Source organism: Prenolepis imparis, unplaced genomic scaffold, assembly GCF_030444845.1.
Source record: "Prenolepis imparis isolate NDT839.2.m4 unplaced genomic scaffold, iyPreImpa1.0 SCAF_7, whole genome shotgun sequence".
Taxonomy (NCBI): domain Eukaryota; kingdom Metazoa; phylum Arthropoda; class Insecta; order Hymenoptera; family Formicidae; genus Prenolepis; species Prenolepis imparis.
The window spans coordinates 3,138,698-3,153,275 of record NW_028141165.1 but is presented as its reverse complement, the minus strand read 5'-3'; the positions used below and the strand labels follow the sequence as shown (position 1 = coordinate 3,153,275).

The following is a 14,578-nucleotide window of genomic DNA, read 5'->3' as shown; positions in this document are numbered from 1 at the left end:
AATTAATGCACCGGCGTTTCACTCCTCGAACATTCACGAGAACGGTCGACGTTGAGTGCACCGCGCGGCCCCGTCACCTCATAGTAGCCATCCTTGAGAGATGAAATGCACCCTTCCTCTCCCTCCTCCCTCTTATCAGTCGCTTACGCGGACAGAAGGTGCCGATGGTGATTGCCCGTTTCTCGAGGAATCCTCCCTTCTTTTCAACTATCGGGTCGAAAAAGAGTCAGGTATACAGGAATTAAAAAAAAAAAAAAAAAAGGAATCTATATATTGTATTTTTTTTGTAATAACGCGAGGCATTTTTTTTTTATTTACAAAAGAATTTTCTCGTTCTTTTATTTCGTACTCTCGGTTTTTCATTGGTCGTACAAGCGTGCCTGTCTCACAGTGCTCTTGGGAGAGCAAGATCGAGCGGCGAGGCAGCGTGCATAGCGAATACGAGAAATATGTTCCGCGCGGAATGGAAGTCGAGGAAATGTGAAGGGACGCCGCTGTGCCGCGGTGAGTTTTGTTAAAAATAAGAGCTCGGGGGACATGCAAAAATGGGAAATTATTCCGACGTCGACGTGATATTTCAGCAGCTGATGCAGGGCGAGCCGCGAGAATACGCGTTTCCGGATATTGCGCGATACTAAATTTATATGTACGTTGATGTACTATATGACCCGTTGCATTACGTTCTGGAAATAACGACGAGGAATGATTTCTTCGCGCGCAAGTTACTTTGCGCGTCCCGTAAAAACGTTTCGAGCTCCGATGCAGCTGGAGAACCTAGTTGCATATATCCGAGTAATATGTATTTCAAGCGCACATTTTTTTCCTTTTCCGAATTAAGGCTCGCGATACATATTGTACATTAATTGTTGGAGAAATCGAGATTAGCGATTAATATTTTCTACGGTTAATAATTTCTACTTCCACTTTAATCCCGTGGCTTCTGGGCTAGGCGTGTATGTCCAGGACGATTGTACGAATCGTGCATGCCGCGGAATATACATGATATTGACACGCAATCCAACCCTTCTTTGCCATCCCGCCCTCTCGTCGTCCTTCTCGCCAGAGAGAGAGAGAGAGATACAGGGGTGCGCGAAAGGAGAGTGCAGAGACCGATCAAAAGGACATCGCGTGTCGCCCGATCGTTCCATCCTCTCCCGGTTCGTGTCACTTTTTTTCTTGTTATTCGCATTTCAATTAACTTTGTTGTTTTCGCCTGTCGCTTTTTTTTGCCGCGTATGTCATTGCGGCTGATGTCCGACGACTATACACTCGTCGCGTTGTTGTCTACATTTCATTTACGTTGGGAGGGACCTCTGTCATTTCGTCTTCTTTTTTTTTGTCGTCGATAAATTTGACGTCGATGGAAAAATTTATGCGACCAATTGTGCTTCTTTTCTCGTCCTACATGTTTCGTGCGTTAAGGGATGGTGTTTCCAAGAAGGGTGTGTTACCCGCTAATCAGGGTGTTGCGTGTCGCGCCTTCATTACGTCCCGCGTCACACTTTTTTTTATTCCAGTATAATTTAATTAAAGTCGCGATTATGCTCGCTCTTATAACGTGTGTGTGTGTGTGTGTCGCCTAGTGCAAATTTCTTCTTTATCCTCGCACGCTTCTCTTTCTCTCTTTTTCTTTCCCTCTCTCTCTTGGAATTTATCCCGATCCTATTACGCACGATTTATCGCGCGTCGTGCGTTACTCGAGCAAAAATGTTTCCGCCTTTTATCGTCCATCTCGTGGAAGGATAAATGATTTTTACCGTAATGGCTCGCGCAGTTACAACAAACTTTCTCACGTATCGTCGACTCGCATTGAAGTGGAAATGTCTGATTGCGCGAAGACACGCGAAGTTTAACATCTTGTTCGATCCGGGACGTATATGAGCGCCGACATGTGTTGGCTATTATAAACCGGGAATCGATAGAGGCGTTTAAACAATGCGCAGACGATACAAAATGCCGATTTTCCGTCAAAAGAAGAAAAACGAATTGCAGAAGCGGTTTCGGATGTAAAATTTTTTCAAGATTACAAATTTTATGTACATGCAATTATTATATTTTGGCGCTATGTAAAATTGAGAATTCTCTCGTTGCGAGAAACTTCGCGAAATGTATTCCGGGAGGAGGAAGGGCGAGAGAACGGTTGAATAAGTTAGCCTGCACCAGATGTGAAGATATATCATCTTTGTATCTTTTGGCCTCCTGATGCAACGCGACTGTTATATCGACGTACTTTATGCACGTGGACGATTCTCTAAAGCCACTCGAAGAGAGGATCCTTCGGCTGTTTGCGAAATATTTATGATAGCCAAGTATTACGCTACCAACATTTTTGTTTCTGCATACTTTATGAGCCGGTGCTCATAAAAGATGGCTTAAGCCAAGAAACGTTTCTAATGCCGCGAAAATATATGCATATATTTGCAAAAAAACGGCTCTTTTTGTAATCAAACCGATGATTCTAAACCGCATCCTCGATTCGTCAACTGCATATTAAAACGTTACGCTTAAAAAAAAAAATATATATATATATATACACATATATATTTTGTATATATAGCTGAACAAATCCCACGAGAGACCAGGATATACGCATTCGTTCGCAATCTGCTTCCATGACCGATCGCAATTTAACTTATTGATCGTGTTAGGAAAGTTTTGCTCGTCTTGTGTGCGCATTTAGCGTACATGTCGACTCGATTCGAATTCGCGAACATCGCGCGATACATTTCGAAACGTAAAGCGCGGTGATTATATCGCTTTGCGGAATTTAGTTTGTCACTTTGAGCGCGCATATACTCTCTCTCTTCCCGGAAACTATTAGATGCGCGCTGAAACTTCGTACGCGATTTGACGGAGGAGTCGCATCACGGATGTCGAGTCTCAGTTTTCGTCGGCGATATCCCGTCAGAAGTCGTCCGCGGGATGAGAATAAATTAGCGCTGACTTGCAGATTGCGTCTCTCGTCGCCATGTACTGGTAATGGAAGGACGCGACAGCGGAGGCGACGTTTTTTTCCCCTTCTCTCTCTCTCTCTCTCTCTCTCTCTCTCTCTCTCTCTCTCTCTCTCTCTCTCTCTCTCTCTCTCTCTCTCGACATGTTTGTTCGTATTGATAAAACAGTTTTATATCCCGTAATGGCGACTCGCCGTTCGCGAAAGGTCAAACTGTCCCGAAGAGAGAGAGAGAGACTTATATATCGCGGGCGAATAAAAAGTATTCGCATATTTTACAGCGCGACGTCACGTCGTTTGTCACTCGTGATTTTGCGAATCAATTCTTTTCGCGCAGTCGCGGAAAATATCTCGAAAAGTGATGTTTACTTTAAAATTTAACGAGCGTTAAATATACTTTGAAAGGCGTAAGACGTAGGATATTATTACGCGAAGATGATAATGTCTTTTACTTAACGCTGTATATTTTAACGAAAATTTTGCTTTGAATTATTTCCTGTACGAGAGAGATGTTAATTTATATACCTTGCGACGAAAGACTTTGCTTTACTTTGTCAGACGCCGAAGCGTGAATTTTGCTTGTAGGAACAAAGACGTTTTACACGCGACAAAATATCACGGCGATGATCAAAATACGTATGTATATGTATAATAAAAGAACAATGAGTCTCCGCGCGTTGCCGCTTTCGCGCGTAATTTTCTCTCTCTCATATACGCGCATTAATATTTCAGGCCGTAGTTTTCACGGTAAATTACACGGGATAATCAAACACAGAACTGTAACTGCGTGGTCTTGGTGGGTTGTAATTGCCGCGACGACAATTCGATGAACCGTAAATGGCGGCTGTAAATGATCGCGTGCCACTAGACAAATTGTAAGTTTCTTGTAGTTACAGCGAGGGAATTTTCGAGGGAATATAAACGCACGTTCTGGATAATTTATTACAATGTTATTATAGATTTTCTTAGAAGTAAAGATGTATATATATGAAATAATATATAAGAGATACTTTAAACAAAACTATTTTTATTACCGCTTTGCTTAATCGCTCGTCTAACGAGTAATTGCAAATTGATCCACGAGTTCTGCGATCAATTCCCTGATCGATGAAAATAAAATGAAGAGTAAGATGTTTGCAAAGTCCCAATGGCTCTTTCGTTTCAATTCGCTTTTCCACCCCAGCGTAACCGGCTCCAAATTGATCAAAGGGTCCACGGATGAAACGCAGGTAACACCTCGCGAATGTAATCGCCGGGAAAAGCTTCGCTGGTCTAATCGCGAAACGCGCCTACAGGAGCAGCGCTTTAACGCGCTTTTGCGGCAGTATTTAACTATCGGGTGGAGAGAGAAGAACGGCCCGCGTCCATTAGAAAATGAGGTATCCCGGGCTTAACGAAGTCGCGACTATAATGCTTCCACACTCGCTAGTTGTCGGCTCCCACGCTCGCTTTGCCTCGAATTACTCTCCCGGATTTGGAGGATAAGACTGGGTTGCAAGGACAAGCGTGTATTACGCGCGCGGCCTTTTCTCTCGTCGTGCTGTGTCGCGTTTAATCTAATGTCGCCGCACGGGAACACGAGGATAATTGCCTCTTCGCGCGAGTTCTTCGCGTCCGGATATAAATTTGCTCCCGTTTTCTACCCGAGATACCTTTTACATCCCCGCTTGTACATATATATATTATATTTTGCCGTATATTTTAATTTTATATTTTAATCGTAAATATGTGCCCGACATTCGTTACGATTTTGCAATCTTTCTGCATATATTTCCCTCGCACCTCTAAACACCAATGTTTTTACACGTATCGATCTATCTCGACATTAACATTTATATTCCTTTAATATTATTGTGTTGTATGTGTAGCTTTCGCGGTGTTCAGCTTCTTTCTGATAAAGATTAACGATTGGTCGGTTATATAGAGAGTGCGACGTAGCGGTAAATGATAAATCGTTGTCAGGCCAGTGGCAATTATTGCTGCGTCGTTGTCGATGGGACAGTCGTTTTACCCGCAGCGACTATTAATTAACGCGGCTCGATGATACTCGGACACAAATATCTTTTTTTTTTCGCGCCGCTGAAAAATTGTGCCCCGACTCTTTTCGCGCGAAGTTTCATGGTTACAATGTAAAAATTAATATTGTTTTTGTATATATTATATTTACACATCCGACGATCCGCAACGACGTTTCGATCGCGAATTTGTTCGACGATGAGCGACGAATCAATCAACAGTTACAGCGTCACGAATCATTAAAGCGCTCGTATGCGTATACCTTGAAATATGCATATTGATATTAACGGAGGATGCATTCATGTCGTTAATGATACGATCCATTGCCGTTCAATCATTCCGAAACGTGTCGACAGAGCTTGTTTCCCAATTCCGCGCGATCTTCGTCATTGAACGCTGGAAACGTCAATCTGAAAATTACATTATATATCGAGACACGTTAATAACGCATTAAACACTAACGAACCGGTACTAAGCGGTGCTAACCAGAGCGATATAATTGCCGATTAAACGTCGATCGTGCGGTTTATTCGCATCTGGATTAATCGGATCGAAGTAGAATTGTACATCAAAGAGTCGTACTCGGTCAAGGCGGCGGTGAAAGACAGGTTTCTGGGTGACGGTTTCATTCAAGGGTGATCAAAGTAGCGCGCGGTCATTCCGATAGAAAACAATCTCCATCTTTGTTAATTAAGTGCAACACAAGCAAATCTTATCACCAGTCGTTTTTTTTCTTCGATCCAGCGGAAACGCTACAGATTTTTTTTTCTTTGACGATCTTTCGAAAGTCAACTAGATATAGAGGCAACGCGCTTTCTTGTGACAAGAGCCGCTTGCACGAGAGCTGCTGAATATTCATATGGCGTTTAATTTAATACGGCAGTGTCATTAGCGCAATCGCGAATCCTCGATGTCGAAAAAAATATCGCGCTCTTTCGTTTTTATAGATCGCGCAGAGATATAAGCCGATAAGCGCAGCAATTTAGTACGACGCGAAATGGCGGCTGCGGAAATTGATGAAAAATTGGTGGCATCGCCGGTGCGGTGGATGGACAAAAGCCGGGGACTCCCGCTAATGACTCGGAAGTGTATTACCCCCCCTGTTCTCTTCCCCCTTTCCCTCTGTTCGTCCGGTCGCGGGACGCGCGGATAAACGGCTAGATTGAGTCCCGGCCGCGACGGCTAAAATGTAAATCCTGGAATGGAGGCGATCTGCTTTCTCAATTATATCGTCGGTGATGGATGAATCTCTCCCTCTGCAAAACGGGGCGTCCCGTTTTCCTCCGGAAGAACCGGGAGACGCGACGCTTTCGTCCCCTTTTGTCGCCGACTAGGTTTATTCATAAATTCGTATCGCGAGGAAAACGACGACGCTCGCTTTATCTCGTCTTCTTCTTCTCGGGAGAGAGACGAGTCGAATGAATATATAGCGACGATACAGCCCAGCTTCTCGTTACATCGTTATTATATAATCGAGGAAGCGTTTTTCGCGAGACTTGGCGGAAATCAATTTTCCGCGATGAATATCTTTGCGTGAATTTAAGCGCGGGCGTCTGTCTGTGGTGAATTTTCGTCGAACGAAAATCGGATCGGCTGAAGGGGGAATTTATCGTTATAATGTGACGTAATAATAGCGGCTTTGCCGAGCCCAACGGAAGGGAGAAACTACTTGGTGGCGCGACGTCGAGCAGTTATTCGTCATCCTTTCCGTCTCATACGGAGAGGAAAGTTTTCAACCTGCTACCATGTATTTGTACACATAAACACACACACACGCACACACAAATGGGATGCGGCGCAGTCACGTAGCGTGGAAGCTGGATCTCTTGGGTCTTGTTTGCCGCGTTTTCGGCTATTTTAAGGGAGACGAATCGCGGCGAGGATTCTAAACCAATTCCGCGGGCAAAGAGCGAAAACGCGAAAGAGTATCGGAACATAAATTACTTCCGTCTCTCAAGGCGTCCGTCTTTTATTTTCTTCTTTATTTTTTCGATACCCTCAGGTACGGAATACGCACTTCATGATATCGGGATCGCTCGGGGATATCGCCGTATAGGTCTCTTATCGTACATATATATAAATTTGCTCGGTCCTTTTCTCAAGACATTTCCGGTGGGCGTTATGGTGGAAGGATATTGCCCAGGGTGGAGAAAGAGCCGCAATGCAGGCAAGGGCATTGTCAGGGGCGACCCTAGCGACCCTAAGGCCTCATTCGCAGCGAATTTGCGGCAATCCGTTTGCGAAACGGCACCCGTGCGTCCGATCGGTCTCTCGATCCTCGATTCCACGCGTCGACCATGCGGACGTAATTCGTTTCATCAGTGTGAATTGCTCGAATCGCGCCGCCATTTGTCGGTCGGACTGATTGATGCCGACGTTTGCGACGAATTTCGCGGGATTAGGCTCGCGTGAAATATCAATGACGTCGCGACGAGAGATAGAGAGAGAGTAATGTTGGAATCTCTTCCTCGAATCTCCGATGCTCACTATATTCGAATCGCATACGTGCATTTTCTCGAATTTTTTGTCGTTGCTTCTTCATAGCCTCCTCCAGAGGAATCTCTTTCGCCGTTGCTCCTCTTGTTTGGAATCGTAGAGTCTCGTAATCTCGGTGACAGCATTACGAATGGCTAATTGGACGTGCGACGTAATCCCGTTAATTCCTCATGCAAATGGCGAGACATGCGATTGCATAATTGTATTAACCCTCAGTTGAACTGCATCTACACTTTGGAGGGCGGAAGGCGACGGGGGGGAAGAAAGGGTTACTCTCAGGTTTCGCGGATTCTAGAATTCTTCCACGTACTCCCCCATAAGTCTCCTCGTTTTAACTGCACTTTCTGCAATTACCTACGTACGATCTTTTTGTTTCCCCATTTCTTTCCTCGCCCCGAGTATTAGCCTTGTTTCGTTTTGAATGCAGAAAGCGTAGGAAAGTGGAGCGCTGAAAGCGGAGCGCACCTCACGTTCGTCGTTTAATTTAATTACCGAGACTAAATTATATACGCTTCTAACGTAAGCAAGGGGAACACAGAACGGCTACTTAATTAGGCATCTGACTCTCTCTCTTTCGCGCGCATCGAGCAAAGCTTGAGAAGGCGTTTACGTTTGCGTCAATATGTAATACTCGATTAAGATTTGATGTAAATTTCCGATCGGCCGATTGATTGTCCCGTCGTTCGTCCCGCCTGTCCCCACTTTCGCGAATCGAATAATTATCGCGACGCGAGAGGAAGGAGGGGCGAGAGAGAGGGAGGCGGAAAGGGGGTGTATAGCAGTGTCGAATTATCAAGCGCCAAATCAAGCTCTCTCTGGACTCTCTCTAGGGGACCGCTCACTGTATTTACTCGTCCCATTAACGCTGGATTAGTATGTAGAACGTAAACGCGCCCCGTAAAATAGAGACGAGTTAACCGAATTACCATAAATCGATGTGCACCCGAAGCTTTTGGCGCGTGCCCGCTCGCGCGATAACATTCGAACGCACGAATGGCCGATGATGCCTTGTCCGCGTGTCCATTGTGTCCCATGGACATTCCTGACGTCCCGTTAAATCCATTGCGATTTATCTTACGTGGACGTGTTGCTGTCCGGACGATATTTAAGGACGTGTTGGATTTAGCGCGCCGTTTTAGCGGCGTCCCCCTATCACGAGCGCAAGATACACAAAATAACGACGAGTTTGTTCTTGTTGCAGGTCGAGTTGAAGCCCTTGCGGGAGGCGACAGTCGCGGTACCAGCGCCGAAGATCACCGAGAAGCGAAAAGCCGAAGACGCCGACGCCAGCAAGGATCTGAAGAAGGTAAGCGTAACCTTGTTTGCGCACACTGTGTTTGACGAGCCATTTAATAGATTACTCGGTGCAGTCAAGTACAGAGAGAGGCGGTTGCGTTGAAATTAAGGGATGAGAAACGCCTCCCTCGCGTTCTTCAAGGACACTATCGAGTTACGAGTTATTCCGGTGTCTTCAAAAACCTCTTCGGGAACTTGATATTAGTTCAAGGAGAGAAAGATCAAGATCGAGTGATCTTCGTTTCGTGTGCGAAACCGACTTTCGGAATTCACGCGTTTACAGCTGCTTTCGATCTGACAGCATCCGATATTCCTCCCATCATTATTGCGTGTGCGTATTCCCTATTATCTAGGATAGTTAACGCAATTAACGCGGTTATAACCGGATAGCACCGGCATGTACATACCTATCTACTCCGATTCGGCGTCCATTTTCGTGCCCTCGTAATTCATGTGGAGAGCCGGCCAGCGGCGTGGGAGAGAGTTAGCAGATTACCGTATACATGTGTGCATGTGTATATGTGTGTATGTGTGTATGTGAGGATGTGTGTGTACGAGACCCGCCTACTATCTATCTGTGCCTCCTCGTCGTTTTCGTCGATATATTCGACGTCGTCAGCCGCGAGGCACAGCCTCATTAATCTGCTGGGCGCGCGCGGTCGCTCATTAACGAAATAAACGTTGCCGAGAGGCGGCGAGCCGGGGTGCCGCGCTTTGAGATACCCGAGTTGTCGACGTCACTGTTGCCATCGGCCTTTGACGTTTACCCTCGCGCTGATTACGAGAGTTAACGACGTTGCGCGCCGATGGTCTCCGCGGATGAGGTTAACCCGTCCTTGGTATAAAAAGGATTCTTTGTAATCTCAGATCTACTCATCGGAATCAGCGTCAGCTGACGCGCAGATTCGCCGACAGGCTTATGCAATCGTTCTCCGTCTTTTCTTCCTTTTTTTCCTTGTAAAGAGAGATTATCTTCGTAGAATGGCGATTGCTTCGTTGTATTTGTTTGTATTAATGCGTATATATTTGTACGAGGAAGGTGGTTGATTGACTGGCTATATAATAGGCAGAAACACATCACGGATAAAAATACTCGAAATTAATTTATTCGCGACGTATCACGCGAAAGAGATCCGCATAGCTCTACCAATAATTTTCCCGCGATTAATCCGCGATTATCGTCCAGTACTTATCTCTTTTTTCGTTCTTATTTTTTTCCTTATCCTCCCGTTCCCGAGCAGCAATAGTTTACAGTTCGCTTGGAGTTAAGCTAAGATAGCCAGGAAATTAATTGCCCGAGGCAACGCTTGGAAGCCTCGAGCGACTACTCTGGTCGAGCAATGGCTCCGTTAATCCGCCATTGATCTAAGTAAACCCGAAGCTACGCGCGCGTTTAAGTTCGCACTTGGAGCGTCGTTTTTCCCTGCATTTTAACGCGCGCATCTAAAAAATATATATATTTCCCCGCGGCAATTATTAATTCTGCTGGAAAATAAACTTGTGTAAGTTCGCGGAGAAATAAAATCGATGGACGCGAGATACACGATGAGAGGAGGAAGAAAACGAGAGAGTTGTCTACAAGGAAGGCACAATGCATGTCTCCTTTTTTCTTTTTTTTCCCAATCGAACGCAATGAAGTCTCTCTTCGATTCCGATGAAACAATCGTCGCTTTGAACAGGCAGCAACAGGCGGCGACAAACCGTGCCAGAGATTCGAGACGATGGTGTCTGCTGCGTAATGTGTGCTTTCGCGAAAGGGGGCGAAGGGGGTTGAAGAGGGCGAAGTGGTGCGCACACATTCTCCCGTCTCGTTACTCTTTTTGCAACCTGCAACGACGGCGTGACCCGAGAAAGTACATTACGCCCCAAGTCGTGTATCCGCCCTGCTATCCGACGTCGCGGATTTACTCCCTCGGATATGCGACCCTCCGTCTCTCTCTCTCCTGTTGGCCCGCGAGATTTCTCGCGCGGCTCGAAAGAAACATTCCCTCGGGCGAGAGAGGCAGAGGCGATACGTTATACCGCGCAAAAGTAATTTATCTCGCCGAAGGCTTTCCTCGTGTCACAGCATGCGTCGTAATAAATTATAGATACGCGGGGATGGATACGCACACAGGTGATGACAAGCCGCGGTGCGAGTCGCTCGAAATATTGTCGCCGGTGCCTTTCTTTCTCTCTTCCTCTCTCTTTCTCTCTCTCTCTCTCTCTCTCTCTTGATAAAGCTGATGATGATGATTAGGCCGCTCGTTACTTTACCACGGCTGTTAATCTTATCGCGGGCGTAAGATCGACTTTGACCGCGTTGCGCCCTATTTACGGACGAGGTACGGTCATAATGCGTTGCATTACACGCGGCAGAATTCGCCATGTCCGAAATCGGAATGCACGCGCACGCGGGTCGCCTCTGGCATGTCTCTCTTTGTCTTCCTACGTGCGCATTCCGTCCTACGCGTCTCCACATTCGATGTTACAGCGCACGTTCCGTCGACGTTTCACAGGACACACACACATTCTCTCTCTCTCTCTCTCTCTCTCTCCTGGCCGCATAAATTCCGCTAATATAAATATATCTGTCGCGACTCGTACTTGAGTGAGGATTGCGTCCTATCAAAGGCCACGAATGCAGGCCGGAGAATCGGCGAAGCATGAGCCTTAAATGGCACATTGCGAGCGGAAACGAAAGAGAGACAGAGAGCCTGAGAGCCTGAGGGCTGGGGAGAGAGAGAGAGAGAGACAAAGACAGAGAGTGAACGGGCTTCAGGACTTCGAGGAAACCCTCAGACGATGAAAGCAACGCGGTCGATCGTACCCCAGGAGCAAGAGAGACCGTCGCTATAACTCGCGGACGGAGGTGGATTCAGACTCGGAGAGACAGAGCGGGGGAGAGAGCGAAGGGGGTCGTTCGAGGCTGGAGAGTGAAAGGGAGGGATGTTTTAGGGCCGGTCGATACAGCCGAAAGTCCAGAGAGCGAGCCGAGTGGCGCGAAAATTCGTGCGGATGAGGATATATCGTCGCGCGAAAGACTTAAACCGAGAGGGTAGTTTTTATCCCCTTTCCATCTGTCTTCTCCCTTTCTTCTTCTTCTCGCCACTTCGCTTCTCGCACGCTTCTCGCCCTTCTCGTATCTCTGCGCTCTTTGTGACTCTGGAGGGTCTCGTGTTTCCTCGTCGTCGACGTCGTCGACGTCGTCGTCGTTATCGTTGTCGACGTCGGCCTCGTTCGCGGTTGCCGACGATGATGACTAACGTTTTCACCCGAGATCGCAAACAATACGTAACGGAAGCGTTAATTATTTAAGCAAAAATTTCGAGCAGCCTCGTTACGGTTAACGAGGTACTCGACCGAGTCGAAGTTGGATTGTTTTATTGTTTTTTGTTCCGGATTTTTTTTTTTCAAAGCACACGAGCCGAATAAACACGCGCGAACTGTCGTCGGATCAAAAGCGACTGACTGTCGATATAATGAAATGTTAACGTCGCGGGTGAATCTATTACGTCTGTTGTCGCGATGGAAATTTCCGTAACGCATGATTTCGATCGTAAATAACTATGTAGCTATTCCTCATCGTTCGATATCGCGTATGATTGATCGTTTCATTAGACGCGGCCAGGGACATCCATTTCCTCTCAGAAATTATATTGTTCTATATTCTTCCTCTATCGTACTTTACGTTTGATTTTTTTTTTCGTTGCCGGATTTCGTCTGTAACTTTTTATCCCACAGAATGATGAATATTTTTCACGCGTAATCAATTACACGGTAATTGATTACTTGGAGTTATCGTCAATTATGAAATGCGTTTTCATTGAAACGCACGCAATTAGCGGCACTCTTGAAACAAGCTGTTTGTTGCCTCCCTCCTAAATAACAACATATGTATATACATACATATACGTATATCGACGCATAAATATACATATTAATTTTCACAAATGTTTCCATTTAATATCCGTTGTCTCGCTCTCGCGAGGTTAAAATAGCCGGTCATTATTGCAAATTACAATTAACTAGTAATATACGCGCGACGTCGATGCATCGATGCATCGATGCAAAAACGCGAGCGCGATGCAGTTCTCTGTACATTATGCGGCGTATCACGTTTCGCCGAAACTCTATTTGCGGTGGGTTAAAAATCGGAGAGCGAAAGATGATACGCGTGAGTTGATTAATTTTTTTTTTCTTTATTAGAGTAGAGGAAAAAAAATCTGAAAATTAGATGTATCGCGTGTAGTAATAATAGCGCGCGCTAATACAAACGTAATTCGATTTATCGATCGATATTGTCCCTCGCATGGATCTCCCTCCAACATATATGCGAGAGATTTTCCATCGCTCGCGACTCTGCGGCGGCCTTAATTACATTTCTGCCGGTCGGCAACGTTCGCGCTGGCTCGCGATAATCATTGATGAACACGTAAGCCCGCAAGAGAAGTCTTTCCCCCATCGACATCTATCGATACCTACCACCGGCTGTATCGGGGCGATATCGGCCGCGCCGATCGAAAATTCAACGTGCAACGTTCCGTGTAATCCGATTTACTTTCGGTCCGATGCACCCGCGATTTCGACTAATTATTATCCGCGTTAATTAAAACGTGTCGCGTACAGGAATATTAGGATCCATTAATGTAATGCGCCGGTTGTTTCGAACGAGAAAGGCGCGGCCGTCCCGTCCGGCCGCGCCGGATGTCGTTTATTAATTTTAATTAACGATCTGAAATTAAAATTATTCCTTTGTGCGAGAACGAGGCCTCACCTTGGGAAAACGAGCGCTTATGCCGGCGTCACACGATGTAGGTTTTTCTGTATAATTAGCTGTACGCTAGTTTGTACGCTGCTGTGCTTGCACTTGTGCATGCCAGACACTTCGATGCATTGAGTGCGAAAGTCTAGCTTGTATGATTTCTATGTTTGCTACGGTGCATTATTTCGTGCTCGTTTCCTTGCATGCACCAATCAGCGTTTCGGAAATGTTTCATTCAATGCAATCTTCACTGTTGATATGATATGTCAAAATCGTTTGACAGAATATTAATATTTTAATAAAAATGTGGAATAAAGAACAAATAGTTTCTCTTATAGAGGCATATAAAAAAGAACCCGCATTATATGCTGTGAAGCATCCTAATTATCACAATATTTACGCTATGAAGCTCTGACAAGAATAGTCAACGAAGTGAGAAAAATACGGCCCAGTACAGAAATTAAAGAGTGTATAAATAAAATGCATTCTTTACGAAACAGTTTCAATGTCGAAAATAAATAAATAGCACGAATGCAGCCAATCTCCGTCGTCGCAAAATTTCATTTACTATATACAGGAGCTTGTTCCTCCATATCAATCTCTTTTAAAATATTTTATTTAATTATCAAAACCTATCAACCAGCTATGATTGACGTTTGACGTTTTCTTTCGTCTGACGTCTTCATACAACACTCCATACAGGAAACCAACTTCGTGTGACGTGTTTATACAACGCTCTATGCAGCAAACCAAGCAACGTACAGGATACAAGCTAGCATACAAGCTAATCATACAAAAAAACGTACATCGTGTAACGCCGGCTTTATAGTTCTTTCGCATCTCCGCTGTTTTATTTGCACGGAATATATCTGATGACTGTCACTTATGGAATAGGAAACTATTTGCCAGCATGTGATTACTTTGGATTTGTTTGTTGTCAGAATGGAGTATACGTGTATATATCTTGATGTTCCCGAATTATAATGTTCGATGTATCTCGATAGTCAAATTGCATCGAAATGTACGGGGAATCATTTGAACGAGAGAATCTTCGAATCCCCAGCTGACGTATCATC

At 45.3% G+C, this 14,578-nt stretch overlaps 1 protein-coding gene across 5 annotated transcripts in view; it reads left to right on the top strand.

Moving 5' to 3' along the window:
- LOC145938838 (pseudouridylate synthase RPUSD2) overlaps positions 1-14,578 on the top strand; it is a 123,186-nt gene that overhangs the window by 71,850 nt on the left and 36,758 nt on the right. For 4 of the 5 annotated variants that reach the window (XM_083042642.1, XM_083042640.1, XM_083042641.1 and 1 more), the window contains one exon: positions 8,664-8,768. In XM_083042642.1, coding sequence (XP_082898768.1) covers positions 8,664-8,768 — 105 coding nt within the window. Of the gene's footprint in view, positions 1-968; positions 1,158-8,663; positions 8,769-14,578 lie in introns of those variants that run through there. The other variant, XM_083042643.1, reaches the window with a different exon arrangement.